At 52.7% G+C, this 22,432-nt stretch overlaps 1 protein-coding gene across 2 annotated transcripts; it reads left to right on the top strand.

Annotated features, from left to right (window-relative positions):
- Positions 1-441: 441 nt before the first annotated feature.
- On the top strand, positions 442-3,853 carry AEN (apoptosis enhancing nuclease; the record flags this gene model as incomplete). Of its 2 annotated transcripts, none has more annotated exons than XM_084213796.1 (4): positions 442-493; positions 962-1,617; positions 1,904-2,104; positions 2,483-3,853. In XM_084213796.1, 4 exons carry the CDS (start codon positions 442-444, stop codon positions 2,684-2,686), a joined length of 1,113 nt encoding a protein of 370 aa, XP_084069922.1. In that variant the 3' UTR covers positions 2,687-3,853. The 2 variants fall into 2 exon arrangements, with proteins under 2 accessions (XP_084069922.1, XP_084069921.1); XM_084213795.1 differs by having other exon boundaries at positions 959-1,617.
- Positions 3,854-22,432: the final 18,579 nt, after the last annotated feature.

The raw sequence follows: 22,432 nt of genomic DNA, 5'->3' as shown, positions 1-22,432 counted from the left end.
GCCCCCCACAACTCCGGGGAGCATCCTGGGAGAGCCTGGAGGATGCACAGCCCAAGCTGCCGTGCTCCAGCCCAGCCCAGCCCAGCTGCGGGACACAGGGAACACTCAGCAAAAGCGCAGCCGTGTGTCCGTGCCGGGCTGCGCTCCGGGGCGTGGAGCCGGGCACCGCAGCGTGCGTGCCAACCCAAATCCAGCCCCACGGAGGGTCCTTTCTGCCGAGAGCAGAGCGGGGACAGGCTTGAAACCCCGCGCATCCCCCAGTCCGGGCTGGGAGCTCCGGGTGTGCAGCTCCGGGACTCCCCAAAAACCCCAAAAATGCCCCAAAACCGCCACGGCCCCGCCCCCGGGGCGGCAGAAACCCCGCCCCCGTATGCAGACTAGCAGTTCCGCGCAGCCAATGGGAAAGCAGGGGGGCGTGGTCACAGCGGGACTTGCCCGGGCATGTGCGCGCGGCGGCTTCCGGGCCGGACACGTGTGAGCGGCGCCGGGAGCGGTCAGCACCGGGGACACCGGGGGGGACAGGGAACACCGGGAGGGGACAGGGGACACCGGGAGGGTAAAGGGGACACAGGGCCCGGGGGCGGCCGGCAGAGGCCTGCGGATGGGTAACGGGGCGGGCAGGGAGCTGGGGCCTGGAGCGAGGTGGAGAGGGCCCGGGTAATGGGCAGACAGGGCCTTAGGGAGTACGGAACGGGGCGGACAGAGGGGGTAGCGGGGTGGGCAGGGCCCTGGCGCCGGGAATGGGGCGGTGTGGGACCGGGCAATGAGGGGGCACAGGCGTGGTGTGTCAGAGAGTGCAAGGTGTGTCCGTGTCCCCTCCCCCCACCTGCCTCGCCCCGTTTCTCCTGCCTGTGCCACCCCCGCAGCGGGGTGGGTTGGCCGTGGGGTCTGTGCGTCCTTTTCTGACAGGGGAGCATGGGGTCCGCATGGCACTCATGGCCCCCCGTGCACCCTCCAGCAGGAATGCCACCGGGCAAAGGACAGATGACCCCGCTGCTGCCCGCCCCGAAGGTCTCCGTGCCCGCCCTTCAGGGCGCCCATGGGGGCTGCGCTCAGGCCCCGAAGGGTGCCGGCTCTCCGCAGGGGCGCAGCAAGAAGAAGAGCCGGAAGCACCAGCGGTTCATGGCGCGCCGGGCCGTGCTGGAGCAGAAGGGGCTGCTGAGCCCCCACCGGCACCCGGGCAGTCAGACCCCCGAGGCGGGGCTGGAGGCACACGCTGAACTCACCGGGACTACGGCACCGCGCTGTGACAAGGCCCCCAAGCCCAAGCAGACCGGGTCCTCATCCCTGTCTCCATCTGCCTCTCCAGACAGCATAGCCAGGCACCACTCCGTGCTGCTGTCCCAGGGGAACGGCAGCTCCGGGAGGGTGCGGACGTCCTCCCTGGTGCTGCGCCCGGGCAAGTACGTGGCCATCGACTGTGAGATGGTGGGCACGGGCCCGCAGGGTAAGCTGAGCGAGCTGGCACGCTGCTCCGTGGTGAACTACGAGGGGGATGTCATCTATGACAAGTACGTCCGGCCCGAGCTCCCCATCGTGGACTACCGGACGCGCTGGAGCGGCATCACCAAGCAGCACATGAAGAATGCAATTCCCTTCAAGGCTGCCCAGGCTGAGGTCAGGGGGAAAAAAAGGTTTTTTTAAAAAAGTCAGAAAGCCTCTGTGTTAGCTGTCAGGCACGTATTGGGATTCTTGGTGGCCTGTGCTAGGCTGCTCTGAGGCAGAGGCACAACACAGGAGTGGGAGCCTGAAGCTGTGCAGTGGGTTGGATTGCTTGCTTGTTATTCCTTCTGGGAACGTAGAATCTGGAAGCCAAGGAGTTTAATTTAATACAAAATGGCTTATTTTTTGCCTGGTATTTCTTTTGCTGCAGTGTCAGTCTAACCCTCTGTGACTCTTCCAGATCCTGAAGATCTTGAAAGACAAGATTGTGGTAGGACACGCCATCCACAATGACTTCCAAGCCCTGAAGTACTTCCACCCGAAAGACAGGACTCGAGACACCAGCCAGAGCCCTGCACTAAAGAAGAGGGCAGGGCTGCCCGTCAGAGCCAATGTCTCCCTCAAGAACTTGGCCAGGCACCTGCTCCATAAAAAGATCCAGGTAAGCACCAGGAACCCTGAGATGGGAAACAGCCTTGGGTTAGCTATGGCCTCTGTGGTCAGCTTGGTCGTCCCACCTCCATGTATGTTCTCTGTGAGGTCGAGATGAACCTTGTTCAGACCGTGCTCCTGGCTATAAATAAATAGCTGGGAGAGCCAAGGTCGTCCCAGTCTGACCATTAAATATCTCAGTAAAATGGGGACAGGATCTGTGCCTTCCAAAAAGGGTGGAAGAGATACCTGTATGGCCTTGGCTACATCAAATCTTTTCTGTCTCCAAAACCCACAGCACTTGTGTCCTTCCAAGCAAGCAGACAACATGACCTGTGGGATTTTTGCTGCCCCTTTTATCTAACGAGGCTTTTTCCCCTTTTCTCAGGTGGGCTGCAAAGGACACTCGTCGGTGGAGGATGCCCAGACAGCCATGGAGCTGTACAGACTGGTGGAGGTGCAGTGGGAGAAGGAGCTGGCCCACAGCCTGCCCCCCCGGCCCCCCAGCCCCGTCACAGACCCTGCTGCAGACAGCAGCCAGTACCTGGATGACCAGTACTGGCCCACAGACCTGATGGCAAGCAGCCTGTGATGGGGGACAGTGTCTCCTCTGTGTGTTTTGGGCCATCCTGCTGCCTGTTAAAGGTGGGGGTGACTGCTGACCTCATCCCCTGAGGCTTGTGCCCAGCACTGCTCTGCTCAGGGATGGAGAAACAGTGACACCTGGACACAAGCAATCTCCCAAAAATGCTGTCTGCAGCCTTGAGCTGTCACACAGAAATCAGGGCTGTGACTGCACTGTGTTCATTTGTCACTTGGGGAGGAGCAGGGTCCTGTGTCAGCCTGGAGGAGCTCCTGTGGGCATGTAATGGGGGTTTCCAACACCCTCCATGCCTTCTGTGGGGTTGTCCTCCTCCCAGAAAGCAAGGGGCAAGTTTTCCTGTGCAGGGACTGAGGTGTTTTGCTGATGTCAAAGAGTGAGAACCATCCGGGTCATTAAACAACCAGTTTGCTCCTCACTTTCTTTCGTAGAATCATAGAATATGCTGAGTTGGAAGGGATCCATCAGGATCATTGAGTCAAACACCTGGCCCTGCACAGGACACCCAAAGAATCCCATCATGTGCCTGAGAGCTTTATCCAAACACTCCTTGAACTCAGACGTGCTTGGTGCTGTGATCACTTCCTTGGGGAGCCTGTTCCAGTGCTCAGCTCCAGCTGTGTGCTGAATATTTTCTCCAGAAGGATACTGGGATATGGTATCAAAAGCTTTGCTGAAGTCCAAAAAGATTTCATCACCTGGTGTTCCTTGATCAGCTAGGTGGGAACCCTGCTGTATAAGGAAATCAGATTCAACGAGCAGGACTTTGCCCTGATGGAGCCATGCTGGATGTGACCAATGACTGCATTGTGCTCCAGGTGGTTTTCCATATCTCCCAGAAAATACTTCCCATCATTTTACCTGTCAGTGAAGTGAGACTGACAGGCTGTATTTTCCAGTGTCCTCCTTGCCCTTCAAAACTGGGGCAGCATTTGCCAGCTTTCAGTCAGCTGGGACCTCTGGATTCCTAAGACTGCTCAAAAATGTTGAGCAGCTCTGTAATGGCATCAGCAGCTCTTTGAGGCTTGTTGGATGAATCCCATCAAGCCCCATAGATTTACAGGGATCCAACTGCACGATGAAGTTCAAGAGGAAAGTCTGGGTCTAATCAATGTCCAGCCTGGACAAGAGCATAGAATGCACTTCATTTTAAATAAATTATTCACATGATTGTCCAATTCTGAATTAAAAACTGTTCTGGCTAAAGCCCTTGTGTATATTCTGCATGATTTGATCTGGCAGTTCTCCAGGAGTGAGAGGGCAGGGATGAGGTTGGCAAACAGGTGCCCAAGTACCATGCCGTCTTCTAGGGCTTGAAACCCACCTACAACTGGAAAAGGTGCTTTGAGAGGCCAGAGTAGGTAGTTCCTTTGGGTACAGGCTTGTCCCCTCTGCTCTGGGGACACCCCTGTGAAGGCAGGAGGAGCAGGGATGGGCTCAGCCAGAGCCCAGGGTCTGGGAGCAAGATCACTGTGGGAATGTTGTGAGCTGTGACATGGGCTGCTGTCACTGTGGGGACAGGGTACTGCTCATCTGCTCATCTGCAGTGACTCTGCCTGTAGGTGACAGGCAGATGATCTGTGGCTGCAGAAATGTGCCCCAGCCAGGTGTGTGAGCACCAGAGAGGGTTTTGGGGCGGGACACAGGGAATTACCTGTTTCACCAGGGAACTGAACAGCCATGGTTATAGAAAATTGGTATTTTTTCACAATGTGCCTTAACAGCACCCCTCAGGGGCATCCCCTGAGCACAGTCCCACTGCCTGGGCTGAGAGGGAGGTGGCAGAGCAGGCTGGAGGGCTGCCAGCACCCTGGGGACTTTGGGGACCCTGCTGCAGGACAGGGGGTACAACAGCCAGCACTGGGATGGAGTCCATGACCCCGTCAGCCAGGCTAGACCATCCCAGCAGCCAGTGGAAGGTAAGGAGAGCTCAGCCCCAGCCTTGGGAAGCGGCCAAGGCAGCCGGGTGACGCAGGCACACCTGATGCACACATCAGTGCCATTACCAGACACATCTTGCACTTCCCATCTTAACTCCTCCCTGCCTGGCAGAGGAAGCCAGGAACAGCTCAGAAATGCTTTGAAACGTGTCAGACGCGTCTGAAAATCTTTGTCCTCACAGCAGCCCAAGCACAACCATCCTTCAACAGATATCATAACCTGGGCTCTGCTGTGAGCTCGTGGTCTGGACAGGAAAGGAAACAGCCCTGTGGTAGGCCTTTAAATCCTGCTTGTTCCAGTTTGTCCCAGGTGTGTTCCTGATGCAGCAGGGTGTAAAACAGCACCCTCTGTGCCAGCTCAGGGTGCAGCTCAGCTGAGCTGTGCACTGTCAGCAGGGCCTGAGCCCCACAGGGCACACAGAGGGGTGCAGGAGGAGCACAGCTGGTGCAGGTCTGTTTCCTCCTCTCTGCCATCTCCATTTCCCCGGGACAGCAGGAGGGAGGCGAAGCTGTAGGAAAGGTGAAAGCTCTGCATCTCACTGTCAGTAGATGGTGGCATTCCAAAAGCGATGCAGCAGTGCTGTCTTTGCAGACGTGGAGGAAGGACAGAATAGAGCTTTGCTCATGGCCATGTAACCTGGCCCGTGTAACCACATCCCTTTGGGGTGTACGTGAGTTTGTGGAGAGCTTATATGGGGCACTCCATGGCTCCCAAATTATTTCTCCACCTGAGCCTGTTGCCCCCCCAGCCCCCCTGTCTCACTGCCTTGCACTAAGCCCTGTGATGGTCAATGTGAGACAGATGTGTTGGGGTGAGCCTTGAGAAGGCTTTACCAGCCTGTGACAAAGCCTGCCTTGCCATCAGCCTATGGCATAATTAAGAAAAAAAAAACATTTCCGAAATCTTGACCGTCCACTGATTTAATCCTCCTGCTGAAATATCCTCCCTGCTTTGGAGGCAAATTTGGAGGCATCCAGGCAGCCAAAGACCAGCTGCCCTTTGGTGCTGTCATGCCCTGCAAGCTCTGCTTCTATGCCACGATCTCCACCTCTTGGGGAAGGTGAGAAACAAATGTGAGGGTTGATTCCCTATTTCCATCAGATTTTAAGGTCTTGGAAAACCCCAACACTGTGTGCTGCAGCCCCCCAAAATAGGGCTGCTGCTGAGCAGACCTCAGATGGGTGATCAGAGGTGGTGGCAATCTGCTCCCTGCCAACAATGTTTGCTGTGAATAATCTAAGTGGTGACATTTGCCCCCTTTCCAGCCTCTCTGAGCTAATGGGGATTTTCACAGGTGTTTGTGAATATTCACCTCTGTGCCAGCTCAGAGTTGCCATGGCTGAACAAACTCCAGCTCATCACACGCTCGGGCTCATCTCACGGGCAGCCTGCTGGAGCTGGTGTTGGGAGGCTGAGCATCTTTGGGTGGGAGAAGGAGAGCTGGGCTGGCTCACCATTTACGCTAAAATTTGTGATAATTGAAGAATCTGCAGAAAACTCAGCTGTTATCTCAACAACCCCTGAACAATGATTAACCCAAACCCATGAATCCAGCACTGGGCTTTTTTATCAGAGGGAAAACATTGTCAAATGAGTTTTTTCCAGCCAGCTGCGAGTGCAGGTAACCGATAAGGCCGTCATTGGAGTGGGGCTGAGCCAATGGGAGCCGATGGCGACAGCTTTTACTTCTGTCTAGCAACAGCTTCTCCTTGAGCAGCCGGCACAATTCAATGCTTTCTCTTGCTTTTATTGAGCTTTGCTCCTGGTACATGGGGGTTTTCATGGGGGGCACTCAAAAACTGAGGCTTGAGTGGATTGTCCACCTTGTCTTGCCTGTTTTGGTGTGCATTCCTTCCCTGCCACGGTGAGAGATTTGCAGCTGGGAAAGGCTCCACCCTGCTCACATCCTGGGCTCAGCTCGCTCCCCCCCTTGTCCAGGCACCAGGGATTCTGCCGGAGGGTGTTGGACACCCACAGGATGCTCGGAACTGCACCATGGCAGAGCAGCAGCTGTTCCAGTAGCCCTGTGCATGGACGTGTCTGACCCTCCTGCCCTGCATCCCCAGTGCCTGACTATGGTCCAGCTCCTCTCCAATCTGCCAGGGACTGTGCATGGAGAGCACAGCAGCTGGGAGCAGCATCCCCTGATCGATCAATCACCTGGCTTGCTTTGCTGCTGGCTCTGCCCATCACAGGACACACGGTGGAAATGCCACAAAAAGCCCAAATCACAGAATCACAGAGTTAGGAGGAGCTCACTAACACCTGGTGTTGGACAGGACATCCCTAAAAATCACGACAGGAATGTCTGGGGGTGGAGCAAGGCTGGTACCTAATAACAGCCCGGAGCAAGCCCCTAAGCTGAGGCAGTCTGTCCCCTCGCTGTGGGGACACAGAGGGACGATTCACCCTGTTTGCAGTCAGAGAGCAGAGGCTTCACTCGGGCATTGCACCAGAGACCAAAGCAGAGAGAGAACCCATGCTCCCTGCACCCCCCGCCCCACCAGCACCCCCACCCACCCCTCTCCTCCACTCCCCGAGGGTAAATTAGGAGGCAGAAAACTCGCGGCTGACTCTAAATTAAAATCTCGGGAGCCTTAATAAGCGGCTTGGCCGGAAGAAGCGGATAGGTGTGATGTGGAAATGAACAGGCACATCTGGCAGCCGCTTAGCACCTGGGCTGCAGCAGGGGCGTGCGTGATGTGTGCGTGTGCAAACCCCAGCGCAGCCTCCCGGATTGGCTGCAAAACCCCTTCCCGACCGACGCCGGGGAGCAGGGTGGCCTAGCAACAGTCTTTTCCTAATGAAAAACAAGCCACTTAACTAACCATCGTGACTGCGTGCTTACGAGAGGGAAAGGCACAATTCCCAGCAGCTCCGTCCTCCCCAGGGAGCTGGCCCCAAAGGGGGCTGCAGAGGGTCAGCTGGACAGGGGGGTGGCCTGACCTGAGTACCCCTGTACCCCTCAGGGCCTGCTCCACAAATCCTTTGGGTGCTTGGCAAGGATTGCTGCAGAAAAACACAAAGAAGCCCCCAAGGATAACCCCCCTCCACGCTCTGTGCAGGCAGCCCCCCCAGAATGGCTCACCCCACCACAGGCACCCCACAGCACTCACGGCGTCACCTGGGGCCATGAGCTGCAGAAGGTGCCACCTTTAGATCAGGAGGGATTTGTGGGGTGCAGCTCTAGGGAAATGGGGGGTGTTCCCCAGCACTGCCAGGAAAAGGAGGAGCTGAAGGGTTGGTCACTGCTGTGGTCTTGCTTGGGGACATCACCTTTCCTTGTTCCTGCCCTGGGGTTCTCTCCTCCAGCAGCTCCAAGGACAGTGAGGTTGAATGCAGGAGCATAAGCCCACGCCTTAACCACAGCCCCTCTGAAAGCCAGATCACAAAATAACCACGGGTATTATGGATGGGGGCACTGGGGTTGGCCTGGAATCAGTGGGAGCAGGGACATGCTGCAGGAGTCAGGCTGGCAACAATGGCAATAGATGTCAAAGAGAATTGCTCTTGGGCTGCAGAAACCCATCTTCCTTGGGAAACAGCAGGTTACAGGACAGCCTTCTCCTGGTGTGCAATTCCCAGTAAGGAATTGCAATTCCTTATGTGGGGAATGTGGGGAGAGGACCAGCTCAGCCCCCTGGCCCTGGGGACAGCAGGAGAATAGTGTGGTGTCTCCTTCATCCCCACTTCCTTCATCATTTCAGGGACCTTGAAGCTGTGCACCAAATCTGTGGCCTTTCAGCCTCTCTTTTTGCTCTTTCAGCTCACCTTGGGGATGATGGGGAGGATGTTGGAGCTCTTTTAAATTTTCCTCTTAAAGGGTGGTTTTACCTCAGCTGAAAGAACAGCCCATGCCTCCAGCTCCGACCTGCCCCACAACAGAGCAGCCTCCCCTACTCCGCTCCTGCACACCTGCATCCCCTCACAAACCATTAGAAATAATCCTTTTTTTTTCCCCTACCTAACAAGGAAACACAATGCCATCATCTTTCCAACACCACTGGCCAGCAGCAAGTGTGGTGTGCTCCAGGCTGATATCCCTGCCACAAAGGGTGCAGTGTGGTGAAGGCTCTTCTCCGGGGGAACCTGATGGAAAAAAGTTTAAAAATAACAGGAGTAGAGGGAAAGCACAAAGTGTCACACCCCAGCCCTCTGATCTGACCCCCGGGGAGCCCCCAGTTCCAATTTTCACTCAATTCCTGCCCATTTCAGGTTTTTGCAGTCCCGGCTGTTCACTAGATGGTGCCCTCGGGCTGCTGGTTCCTGAATTATCCCCTCACAGGCTGGGATAGGATAGGATGGGATGGGAAGGGGCCCGGCTCTGCCCAGGCTTCCCAGGATGTATTTTGGAAGCTCACAAGCACAAAAGCAGCTTGAAGGCCACTTACATCACTCAGTTAAATCCCTGCGTGTTTGGGGGTCTTTGAGGTCTGATAACATTCTGCAAGCACTGGCCTCTCTCCCATACCCCAGGTCTTCCTCAATCCATTAGTATTTTAAAATTCTGCTGCTGTTATGGTGACAGCCCCAAAACAGGAGGAGAAAATGGACAAAGAGGCAATTCCATCGTGAATGCATTTGAGTAAAAGAGCAACAAACCATCCATTAACTGTCACCAAAAAAACATGTGCAGCTGGAGTTCCTGAGCACCAGACAGGAGGAAGACAAGCTATCACCCATTAGTGTTACTCAGAGGGTAGGAATCCATTTAGGAATGTAAAAGCAGAGGCATAAAGCAACATTATTTGTGTCTGTCAGGGAAGAGCCCTGCCATGGGCAGGAGGATGTGCTGGGACAGGCATGCAGGGCATCCTGTGGGCACAGGAGCACCCATGGACCCAGGGCAGGGACAGCCAGAGGTGCTCCAGGGCAGCATTGGGGTCTGGTGGCATTTGGCTTTCACCTGGCCAGGGTGGAGACCCCTTTTCCCTTTCATTGGAAACCACCCCTGCCTTTATAAGATGGGCGTCTCTGCTGTGAGTGGCAGCTTCCAGGGGCCAAGTCACATCTGTGGTGGCACTGTGGGACATGCTGGAGTCCCCGTTAATCTTCTGGTCTCTTAAAACAGCAGAGTGATGGAAACCATCAAAGCCAGAGCTACACAGAGCAGCAGTTGTCATTTTAAGATGGCATTAACCTGCAGTTTAGGGTGAAACGTTTTCTCCAAAAATGGTTTCTCGTCTCTGCTCATCTCTGCCCTGCCCCAGGCAAGCCCTGAGTGCTGCCCATTCACAGGGACATGTCCTGCAGAGCCACCCAGACATCAGGACTGGAGCAAAAAAGGCCAGCAGCTGTGCCAAGATTTTATGGTTATTTTATATTGTTGGTTTTTTAGGGTTTTTTGATAGATCAAGTTGGAAATAATGCAGAAGAAATTGTGTTTGCCTTCAGCATCAGCAGCCTAAATGTCCTGGAGGGAGCCCCAAGAGCAGGAGAACAGCCCTGCCAAGGCCAAGGCCCTGTGTGCCTTGGGCTGTGCCGTGTCCCCAGAGCAGGTCCCAATAAGGGGACGTTTTCAGAGGAGCCTTATGAAGCTGCCTTTCACGGGCAGCACAGAGCACGGTTGTTCCCAGGGCCAAACCTCCTTCTCCCCTGCTCCTGCTGCGGGATGCTGGGCTGCCCAGAGCCCGCGGCGGAGGAGCAGAGGTGGGGAAGGGGATTTACGGCTGGCTGCGAGGCAGGAGGGGCAGCGGGAGGAGCCGGGCAAGGCTCTGGGGAGGGGAGGCATCAAGGCAGGGCTGAGCCGGCTGACGCCAGCCCCGCTCTGCGGGCTGAGACCCTTCCAAGGCGCCAGCCCAGGCACAGATGTTCCCATTGTGCATCTTGGGAGCCTTCTCGGAAAACTCCAGCAGCTCCGTTCCTCAAGCTGCCTTTTTAGCTCCAGCTTTTGGGGTTTTTTCCTCTTTTTTTTTTTTTTTTTTTAATAACATATATAAGTTTGGAAGGGAGCCTTCTCCCTGCTGTATTCCTTTGCCTCATGCCAAGCCCGGCAGCGTTTTAAAAGCTCCCTCTCCACTTCATGGCCCCCCCACCTGAAACATCATCACCATCCCAGGGCTGGCACTGTTGGACTCCAGCACGAAGCAGCCTCTGCCAGCCACAGCCTGTTTTATACTGCAGGGGCTGAGCAGAGCAGGGGCTATGCACTGGGGATCCTGCAAACTGCTCCTGCTCTGGTGCTCCCGTGCCTGAAATACACATGACCCCATCCCTGACTCAGTTTTCCCACCACCAGAACAAGCAGCATCACAGTAAGGACAGAAGAGCTTTGCAAACCACTTTGAGGTTCCTAATTAATTAGGTTTTTCCCCCTACCCCTGCCTCCTACAGGCAGGAGCAGCTAGGCTGGGACAAGAAGTGAGATGTGCAAGGAAGATATTAGATGAGCCCTCAAGGAATCAGAGCTGCAAGGTGCCTGCCCCTGCCTCCAGCTCCATCTTTATGGCACGCTTGGCTCTTGCAGGGAGAGGGACTGACCAGTTCCTCGGGTTCAGTCTAGATGTGAGGAGGGAGAATTATAAAACCCTGCTCTGGGACCTGCTTTGCTCCTCCCTCTCACCCTGGCCTTGCTTAGAAATCATTTGGGCCAAGCCACAGACCACTGTGGATTGCCCACAGCTGAAGTTCCCGATAGCCTCCAGGTACAAACACAACAAGAGGGCAAGGAGAAAGCCCTGCAGCGCTCTCAAACCCTCACCCTGGCCTGAATCCTCTCTCAACTACAGCATCCTTAATGTCAGTGGTAGTTCCAGGTGTAATTTAGTTAGGAAGTGGAGCTTAGAAGAGGGGAAATTACCCCATCTCTGCTTGCCCGCCTTAGCAGCTTATGGATAAGAGGGTAATAAATGAGAATCAGCTTACAAAGAGAAAAACAGCACTGCTTAGAGCCAGAGAGCAACTGAAAGGGCAGGTTTGTAACAGGAAAGATGTTTACAGCCCACTAGGAGCAGGAAAAGCCATGGCTTTTAACGGGAGCGGGAGCAGAGGGCATCTGTCTTTCAAAACAATCAGGAAAGGGAATCTGAAAAGCAAACACAGTTCTCTGAGACATTAAAGGAAAGGGCAGCAGCTGGTGGAAGTCACCCTCAGATCAGAAGGACACCCAGAGCAGGGACCACGTCAGAGGCACAGCAGTGGCAGGGTGACCGGCGGGGCTGGCGACAGGAGGGGAGGCAGGGCTCCCTGGAGCCCCTGGCTGGAGTCAGTCTGCCTTGGGAAACTCCATGCTGAGGGTTTAACATCCTGCTCCTGCAGATAGGCTCTCCCATATCAGCTTCCTTCTCCAGGCACCAGGCCCCTGGGCTTGTGAGCAGCAGGGCCCCCCTCTCTGTTGGGGCAGTGAGGGGTGGCACCAGCGTGGTGCTGATCTCACACTGGTTTGTCTCCTAAGCTCCTAAAAACACAGCAAAAGTGTGGGTAACTCCCAGCCAGCCCCTGCAGGCAAGCCTGCCCCAAAGCCATGAGCACAACCCAGAGCAGTGTCTGCTGTCCCCCAACATAAAAAACTGGGTTTCACAGAGACTCTTCCGTGGCCTCTGAGAGGCATTTAAATCACCCCAAGTGTAATCTCCACCCTCCACTGCCATCCTCGAGGTCCCTGTGCCTGCCAGGAGCCCTGGCCCATCCACACTGTCTGTGTACCCCAGACAGAGCACAGGCACCAGGAGGTGCCAGCAGCTTCAAAGGCTGCCTTGCCAAACAGGGACTCAGGCAAGGCAGGGAGAGCCCCACACCTTTGAGTTATCAGATCTGAGAAACTGAGAAGCACCTGTAGGATTAAGGAGCAGAGCAGAAGCTTTGAGAACACCTTCAGCCCTGAAAAGATGAATAGGAGCCATCTCCCTTCCTCTGACACCTACACCCCTTTTGAAGTCCTGGCTCATATGCTAAAAAGCTAATAGTTATAAAGAAAAACAGAGAGAGAGAGGAAAGGATCTTCCAGCAAAGAGAGTGCACACGCACATCCTACTGCTGTTCATTAAAAGTAGCTAATAATCTCATTCTTTTCCCACCCAGATAAAGCACTGTGTGTGAGTAGATAAGAGGCTTACATACCCAGGAGGCTCAATTAATGTTCTTAGTTCACACGGCCTCAGGTAGGCAGCATTGCTGACCCCCAGCTGCAGCTACTAAGTGTTTAAAAACTATCTTTCTTTTAAGTTCTTAGAATCCAAAGGTTTTTATTTTTAGTTATTCCTATTACCCTCCTCATCTCCTTCAGGACAATTTTCCCTGGCTCTACAGGTACTGCTACACACCAGCAGCCTGGCAAAAATTCTCTTCCCTCCCCTGTCACCTAAATCCTCACACAAAAGGAAGGGGCACTGGTGAGCCTGTTCCTACAGAGCCCTGGTGCTGGCTGGGCAGGCTTAGGTCAGGGCTCAGGTGAGGGATGCTCTTCCCAGCTGTGTCCTCTGTCCTGTAGGAAGCTGGAGCTGCCTCGAGTGCTGTTTCAGGTGAACATGGAACAGAAGCATCTCCCTGGTTTTCCCAGTTGTACCCTGACCCACCTTCCAGACACTGGCTCCCTTCTGGCATCGTTGGTGAGCACATGTGAGGGTGACTTTCAGGTTATTTCAATTCACAGCTTCACGCTCTCCCCAGCACCCCACCTTGTAGATGAGGTCTCTCTCAGGATGGTGAAGCTGAAGTAAACTCTGTGTTTCATCCCAGGGTGAGCTACATGCTATCCCAGTGCTCCTGGTTTCATCCTGCATGGATAAACCGGTGCCTGTTTCTCCAGCCAGCACACACCCTTCCCCTCCTGCCCTGCTCCTCTCTGCCAGCTCAGCCCTCCCCTGGCACTGTCAAAAGACAATATGGGTGAGCTCTGCTGGCTATCATGGCAGGGAGGCTTCAGCAGCATCTGCACTCAATGGGCCAGAGAAGATTTAAGTGCTCTCTTTGCTTCTGAAAGGCCCATTTAATTCGCTTTCACCCTCTCTTCCCCCTCCCCCAGACCTCCCTGGCATCCAGAACACAGGAACTTTTATTACACCACTGAAAATCTCGAAGAGGACTGATCTAATTTTTTTTTTTTTGCCTCTTCCACCCCTTAGAGAAATATCTCCTGTGATGGGCCACCAAGCTTCCGTGCCTGCTGTCACACACAGGTGGCTGCAGCCCCAGGACAGCCTGCCAGGGGGTCTCAGCCAGCACCTGCCTTGGGCTCAGATGGCCCCAAGTGCAAAATTTAGAGCTTGGCTGTGGGGTGTTATCAGCCAGGGACAAAGATTGTCTCTTCCTGCTTGGTCCCCTCCAATTGTTTCAGAGGGACCTGGCAGAGCCCTGGGGCAGTAAGATGGACAGGAGGCTGCAGGTGGCACTGGGGTGGGACCAGGCTGCCCTTGGCCTTCCCAGCTCTGTTTCTCCCTGTGCTGAGCTCTCAGCTTCCTTCCTGCCAGCCCTCAGCACTGAGCACCTGTGGCAGGGCACAGCTGCTTGATGGAGCAGCTGAAATTCCAGAAATGTCTGAAATTCGTTCCATTCCCTCAGCTTGTGCTGGGGCTGCTGAAACCCACTCCACTCCACTCCAGATTTGTCCTGCTGGATGTGAGATTTCCTCAGCCTTGCACAGGCAGGAAGCTGGGCTGGGCTTATGCCTGGTGGGGGAAAGCAAATTTCAGGAATGAGAGGAATCACAGGCTTGGGAGGCATGTGCCTACCTGTGGCTCAGCTCAGCAAGGTTGCTGTGTCCTTGGGGCCAAGCCCTGCCTGGTGTAACAGCCCAGGGCAGCAGGAACAGGGTGGGAAGGTGGGAATGCTTTTGCTGACAAAGCAGCAGCTGTAGCTCAGCGTCCCCTCACCTGCCAGGGGTGGGTGTCTGAGTTTAGCTGGCAGGAGGCTGGATCTCCACTGGGGCAGAGAGCTGCAAAATGTGCTGGCTGTTAGCTGCTTAATGCAGGCCTCTCTGGACCTAGCTCATTAAAACAAGCTGGGAACCCAAGGAGTTCTGTTAGGAGATACATGAGCTGGGAAAGGCACATCTGCCTGTTTGGTGAGCTCCCCATCCCTGAGTGGCTTCTCTCTCTCCACTGCCCTTTAGCAGGAGGGGTTTTGGGTTAATCCTGCATCCTGTGCCTGCCTTTAAAGTCCAGTACCCCTCCAGCTCTCTCATGACAGATGCCAGTGCCTGATGTGAGTGTGACAGTGACTCTGCACTGCTCTAATCACAGCTGCTGCAGTGCAGGAGAGCACCTGCAGGGAGAGATGCTGCTGCCTTCAGCCCTGTTCTCCTTCCTTGAGTTACACCAGGATTTGAGTAGAAGACTGGCAAAACTCCAGCCGAGCTTGAAGGTCTCCACTTTCTGCTTAGGAAAACTTGCTGAAAGAATGGCGATAAAAGCAGTGTTTCTGAAAGAAAATCAAATGCCAAGCAAGAATAGTATTTACTCCTAAAGATTAGCCAATAATGAGAAAATCCTGAGTCAATAAACTGCAAGAGAAATGCTAAGCTGCTAGAATTCAGGTGGGGCTGCCTCCTAACTAGCCTGTTACCATGCAAGTGCAGCACATCTGGATTTTCTTTTGTTTCTCTGACATTTCTTTTCCAAAAGCCATAAATACCCAACATGGCTTTTATTTTATTTTTTTTTCCCTCCAAGACAGTCCAGCCTTTCCCAGTGCCCAGTCCTCTGGCAGTTGGTGCTTTCCTACTGTAAGCAGGTGTGGTGCCAGCTTGCACCACTGCTGGGCTCTGGAGAGATTGTCCCAGGGAAGGTGTGGCAGGTGAATCTGAGCTGTGTAACAAAATCTGAACCTGGCACAGCAATGCCAACATGCCCTAGAAGAAGTCTTGCAGCTCTGATGGGGAGTGGGGTCAGTATGGCACATCTGACCTCCACTGTGTGGGAAAGGCAAAGATGTGAGCAAGGCAGGGTGGAATGAGGCTTTCTGTCTGGAGCTGCAGGCTTTGAAGGTCAGGGATTCTTCCATGAAGTCCCTGCCAGGTCTTACCCAAAGGCTCCTGTCACTCAGCTCTGCCATGGAGGCTGCAGACAGGGCACTTTGCACCCCATAGGCTCCTGCAGGATGAGTCAGGCTGTGAATGCGGGCAGAACTTGAGAACATCCTGGCACACACACAGTTTGGAGAGTGTTGGTCCCCTTCCCTTCCCTCAACTGAAATGGGCAGAAACTTGTCAGCCTGTGGGATGCTGAAGTCTTTTGCCTTTTTGCTTGCCCATTGCTGGAGAAGAAGGCACAGATCTCTGCAGAGTGTGTGTTTATTCAAAATGAGTTCTTGAACTCCTTCACTCCCCAGGCTGGGGACTGCAGGACCTCTGTGGTGACAAAGCTGCATTGCTTGCTCTGATGGGACACAGATCAAATTTCTTTCTCAATCCCTCACTCCAAACACCCTCTCCAATATCTGCTTTAGAAAAATCACCCTTTCCATGTCCATTCTGCCAGTAATTGCTCTTACTGGAATCTCTCATAGCTCAAGAGCTGTCAAAAAAAGAAAAATTGCCCAAATAATCTTATTCCCTTAGTGTTACCACATTCTGACTGCTGCATCCAGAATGTGTCTGCAGTAAGGCAGAGATGGAGTCACAATAATAATTTTTGTAATGGCACAGCCGAAGGTCTTTAAGGGCACAGTGGTTATGGCCAGGAAAACCTGCAGCTAGCAACCAGGTCCAGTTTATGCAAACACAACCTGACTCACAAAAGCTGTAGTCAGAGTTGAGAACTCCTTCTGTCATCCCAGGGCTCTTTCCAGCTTTCAGTGGGCTGGCCAAGCTTTGGGATGAGCCATAGCCTGGGCTGTAGTCTGTCCCAGCAAGGCAAGCCCTTCTGTCCCTTCCCCAGGCCAGCCTGAGCTTGTCTGCACAGCACAGACTCCTCTCATCACCCAACAACCTGCAGGGCAGCACACAGGGCTCAAACCTGGGCACTGGAACCTGTCACTGCTGCTGGCAGAGCAGCAACAGAGCCCTGGAGGGCTGCTCTTCAAGTAGCATAAGCATTCCAAGCCTCAGTGCAAATGGAGAGGATCTTTCTGTCTCCAGGCCTGTCCCCCCCTGTCAGGCTGGGGAAAGCTGGGCTGTTCTTGACCTTCCCTGGGCACATCCCTCAAGCTCACACCTCACCTGTTCACACTGTCTGTAGCAACAATTATCTCAGGCTCTGGCCATTCAGAAACAGCTGTCTGATCAGCTTTTTAAAGACATAAACTCCAGAAGGTGCTGGAAAGAGGACCCTGAGCTGCCTTTACAGCACAGCACGTGCTGATATTCTCTGAGCAGCCTGGAGACACTGGACACCACATCCAGCCGTAGTCCCAGGGGGAAGCAGAGGAAAAGATGAGCTTGTTCAATTCTCATGGCAGAGCTGTGACTACCTGTGTCTGCAGAAGGGATGATCCTGCTGGGCTCCCTCCCTCCAGAGATCCCTGTTGCTTTGATTATTATCCTTGCAGCCAGGCACACTGACCTGACAGGACCTTGTTCCTACCTCTTGTGCACATCTCTCTGTCTTCCCTTCCTCTGGGGCCAGAGCTCTTGGCTGGAGGGTCAGGGCAGGTTCTGCCCCATGGAAATCTTGGGCTGGGATATTTAGATGAGTATTTCATGTACAGGAGTTTCAGAGCCATGATCTAAGCCGGAGAGCAGTAGGGGTTTGATATCAAACTCACCCACCTCTGCTTTTGTCCTGCTGCTTCACTGCCCAGGCCAGGCAGCCAGGAGAGGGATGAAGCGCTGCCCTGTGTGTGTGTGCAGCTGTCAGAAGCTGCTGGCTGGTCACAGAGGTGTTTCTGCTGCTGAACTCTGTGAGCAGGGCTGAAAGGTGATGCTGAAGGCAGCATTGCACCCAGGCCTGAGCCACCCATGGCTCGGGGGCAGACAGTCTTGGCAGGGTCTCTGGTGTTTCCCTGTGTGCTGCATCATTGCAGACGCTCTCTGATCACGAGTGAGGGGACAGCTACCAGCACTCCAAAACCCACCCCTGCCATCTTTCTCCCCAGACATCCTGGCTCTAGCATCCTCAACCATGGAAGCCACAAAAGCACTGCCAAAATTCACACCTTATAAGAACTTCAGAGTGGAAACTCCAAATCTGTGCAATTTCCACACTTCCAGTGGCAGCCTCTCCATCCTTCCCCACAGCCCCATCCTCCCTCCCAGTACTTTCTTATCCTGCAGATCCACAGGCTGGGCAGGGCCCCTCATTTCAGCATCCATGCCCTGCAGCTGTGTGCTCTGCCTGCCCCAGCCCTCAATGCAGTCATTGATAGCAAACCCTGGTTTGCTTTGGCCTCTGGTTCAGCTCCTCAGGAACCCTGAAAAAGAGACACCAGCATTTTCCCAAGGAATATCTAGGAATTAAGCATTTCAGGAGGGACGCACAGACCCAGACCTAGAAGTGCAGCAGGACCCAGAGGATTTGACTTCATCTCCTCCCTGCTCCTCCTCAGAGCTCCTCAGGGATGAAGAGCCATTGCTTTCCCAAAGCAAGCATCACTTTCTCAACACTGTGGGTACAGAGACCTCACAGCCACTGGTCTCCAGCCCAGGCTCTCCACCATTTGTTGGCCAGCTCAGGAGCTGGGGTAATTCAGGGACAATCTGCTGAAATTTAGGGACAATGTGTTGTGGGACACCCCCCAGTCCCCTCCTTCCTGCCCCTGAAGTGCCCTGGTGTACAGGCACGTCCAGCTGGTGCTTTTGGCTTTATGCTAATGGAAAGTTTTCCTTCACAAGGCATTTTTTTTTTTCCTCCAAGTCACAACTGAAGTCCAGTCCTCAACTTAGCCAGGACAGAGCAAAGGTCTCTGTATATGAGTTGTGGGTTCTGGCTGGCAAATATTAACATCGTATATGGTTGTTGACTTTCCAGGTTTACAGATGTACAAGTCACACACTTTGTAGGCCAGCTGGTGGGAGATATTTTCTTTAAGCTCTTTGAGAGCACCAGTGAAGAACAGTGAACATTTCTTATCCCCAGGCTACATACTTATTTTATCCTTAAATCTTCTTAGTAACTATTCACAAATTAGCTCTTTAATTTTCTTGAGGAGGAAAGGCCAATAGATTATAGATAGCAAGGGCTACCAGCAGAGATAGGGCAGCACAGGTGAGAGCCTTTTTTATTGCTACAGGGTGATGCAGACAATTTAACAAGCTGCATGTTGCAAGGTGAAAATTACACAGACCAACATTTTGATGAGTTAGGTAAAGATTTATATATCCATATTATATATGTATAAAAGGACACACACATGGAGAAAATGAGTTTAGCTAATGGCTGAGCCTGGCATTAACATTGCCTTTGTCATACAAAGAGCCAAGTGGGTTTTATCATGCTGCATGAGAGCAGTTTTCCCCCATCACTGAAAATAGGGGGAGTTGTTTCAGATTCTCATGGCAACAACTCGAAAGGGAAAGCACAGTGTCCAAGCAGAGCTGCTGGCTGGGTTGGAGAGGCAGCTTTGTTGGGGGCTTCTAGTGCAGAGTTAGTGCCCTTCTTCCATCAGGTACCCGGGGAAACGTGAAAGGAATTAATCCCATGTATCTACAGTGTGTTAGAGTCCAGCCATGCCAGTCCTGGCTATGCCCCACTGTGCTCTGTTCTTACACAATCAGCAAAACTCCCTGGATTTTACTCCTCACCGTGCCATTCCTGATGAAGGATGTTGATTGATGGAGTTTTGGTGCTGGATGCTCAGTCTAAGCTGTTGTTACACCACTGTGCACCACCACCACACATGGACCAGGGTTCTCCTAACCCTGGGAGTCACTACTCCATCCAGGGCAGCAGCTTTCCATCAGCTGGGGAACCGTGTGGTGCCCACAGAATGAGAACACACCACTGGTTCTGCCTTCATCCTTACTCTTGCCCTCTTCTCAATTCTAACAGTTGCTCTTCTTTTCCCCCCTTGGTTCCCCTTCCCTCCCTGTCTCTTCGCCCCATGCCTGCTCCAACCCATCTCTCCTTACTTGCCTGCCTGTATTTTTTAAAATGAAAGGGCTATACAAACAGAGCCCCGTGAGTGCCAGGCTAAATTCTCAAAACAAGCTCTCTCTTCCGGGAGGAGTCCCAAACACATTCCCTCATTGATTGGGCCGCTAGCTGATACTCAGCCTACCCCCCTCCTCCTGCAGCTTAGATAGGTTTTCTTTTTTCATTAAATGTCTCTAAAAAGACCAACAGATTGCCCGTGAATGACCACACAGTAGAATCCTACAAAGCTCCCATTCATGGCCAAGAAACTTGTACAATCCCAGTGGTGCAACAGAAAGACAGCTCTTTATAAACCTACCTGAGTTAAAAGGTCAATGGCCATAAACTCCCCCTCCCTGCTTTCCTGCAGGGTTTGGGTTTTTAATAGTAATCAGTGCTTTTTTATTATCACAAGGAATAGGTCTTTTGAAGGGTGGGGGAAGGGTTGGGGCTGTAGCATGCTGAGAGATGTGCCCCAGGACCCCTCCACTGCTGCCCCCCTTTATCCAGGAAAGGATGGATGGATTAAACCTGGCTTGATTTCATTTTTGCTGCTGGGTTTGGAAGGCAGGAGAGTGCTTTAGTTTGAACATGATCTGAAGCTGAAAGAACTTCCTGTTGATGATGACCACGGACATGGTCTCTGAGAGAAGACAGGAAATGGAGTTATGTGATCAGGAGTCCTAAAATCAGGCCAAATGTTATGACCAAGAACAGCAGCAGCATCCTTTCCTTTCAATCATCTGACCATGGAAACGCTCTTCTGGGTGCCTGAGACCCCTTTTAGCCTTCAGTTGCTTTGTTGCAATGTACAGACAACACATGGGTCTCTGCACTTTCACGTGCACTAACAAGAGGCCATAAAAGAATGTCTGCAAAACAAAAAAAAAACCAAAAAAAACAACAGAAGGAAAACAGGTCATCATGGACAGAACATCCAGGTGTGTGGCCAGCTAACACTGATATGTCTCTCCACAATGGCAAAGCTATGATAGAATCAGTGCTTCTGAGAGATATTCATGGAGAGGCAGGCACAGCAGGTTAGCTTTGCTACATCTCTGTGAGGGCAAACTCTGCCTTCTCTGAGCAGATTCCTCAGTCAGCTGGTTAAGAAGAGCCTGTGAACATTGCTCATTAAAACCTGGGGTGCATTGCCAAGGAAGAAAGTCTGTGAGTACCCTCTGCTCTGCTAAGTCAGAACTGGTGAGACCCATTAGCAGACAACACTCAAAGGTTTGTCCAAGAAGGAAACATTTGCCACTCTCTTGGACTGATAGGAATCAACCTAGTTACTTTCATATCTCTGATAGCTGTAAAAATGTAGGTGATTCTGAAAATGTTAAGTCATTTTAATAGAAATTATAAAATCTCTTTCCTAAACAGCTCTGAGGAGAGTCCTACACAGCAATAAACATCTCATGGGACCATAAATAAGAGGACTTGCAGGTGAAGTGTTTGTGATTGTAGCTTGCATTTCCTGTCAGAGAATTTTATTCAGCAATTATTGGGAAAGGACTACAGTTCCCTGTGGCAGTAGGGATAAAAGAATGGGTGGGTCTGGATGAAGGCAGGTGCATGTTTGTTCAAGGAAACTTCAAAGGCATCAGCACAAACATACACACTTGTTGTGGTGGGAATAAAAGGTTATTTAAGTTCTTCTATTAAAAAATATCATTCTTCAATTGTTTTAGCATGTTTAAGATGTTTAAGCCCTTATTAATATCCTTTAAATCTCCCTTTCACACACACTGTAAAGCCTTTCAACGAAGAACTCATTTTAATGGACTTAAAGGTAATCTTGTTGTTTAGCAAATAAAATAAAGGTTTCACTAATTAAAAATGTTACAACATTTAGACTGGTCTTCTCTTTCCACTGCTTTAATTAAAAGGCATCTTGGGGGAAGGTTTCAAGAGCTGTATCCAAGTTTGATTTATTAATTCTAATACCAAGGCCAAAAAGGAACCAGCTGTTCTTAAAAGAATTTCATCCAGGAGATGTAGAGGGTGGAAAATAGGAAATGTAGAGGGTGGAAAATAGGATATCTAGAGGGTGGGAAAGGCTTGGCTCAGCTATGAGCCACTGGTTCAGGTGGTCAGCTCTGAGCAAACCCTTCACAAGGACAACAAGGGGGTAGGTGAGGCAGAGATGGCATTGCTCAGTCTGTGTTGCCATGGAGAGCAGGGTTAAAACAGACACACTTTGGAGTTCAAGGACGAGGAATGTGCTCTTTGGGTCCCTGTAGAGCAGCCACAGCGACGGCAGCTCTGGCCCAGTGTTGCTGGCTCCTCATCCCCCAGCTCCCCATGGGCTCTGCAGGGCATCCTTGGGCACGAGAGCCCCATCCCTGCAGCTGGCAGTGGAAGGACACCAGCACTTGCTTTGCAGGCTCCTTTGACCACCCACACCACCCTGGCAGGTGGCTCAGGAACAGGGTGCAGGAGCAGGGCTGAGATTTGGTGCTCCCTGTGCATTACCTGCTAGTGGGATTGGCTTCCTGCTCATGCTAGGCAGTGTGAGTGCTCCCTCCAGAGCCCCTGCTGCCTGGGTTGGAATCTATTTTGGTGGAAAACTAGCCAAGAGAGGCTCTACTCCCTCTGCTTTCTCCTTCCCTCACTCAAACTCCTGTTGATGAGCACCTGCTCTGTGCTCAAGAGCAGTGAAATTTCCAAGGTTCATATGAAAGCTTTTGTTTGTTCTCAAAGGGTATTTTTAAACACAGGTCCCTGACCCAGTTAGACACAAGCTGGCACAATGGAGCTGCCTCCCTTCAGAGAGGAAGGAGGAGCTGGAGGATGTGAACCTCACCTGGCTTTGCCTTTAAGAAAATTGCAGTGGTACCACACCCTGCAC

The sequence above is a fragment of the Fringilla coelebs genome (genome assembly GCF_963513975.1).
Source record: "Fringilla coelebs genome assembly, chromosome: 12".
NCBI classification, from domain to species: Eukaryota; Metazoa; Chordata; class Aves; order Passeriformes; family Fringillidae; genus Fringilla; species Fringilla coelebs.
Note: the sequence above shows the minus strand (reverse complement) of the source record. Positions and strands in the feature narration are given on the sequence as shown.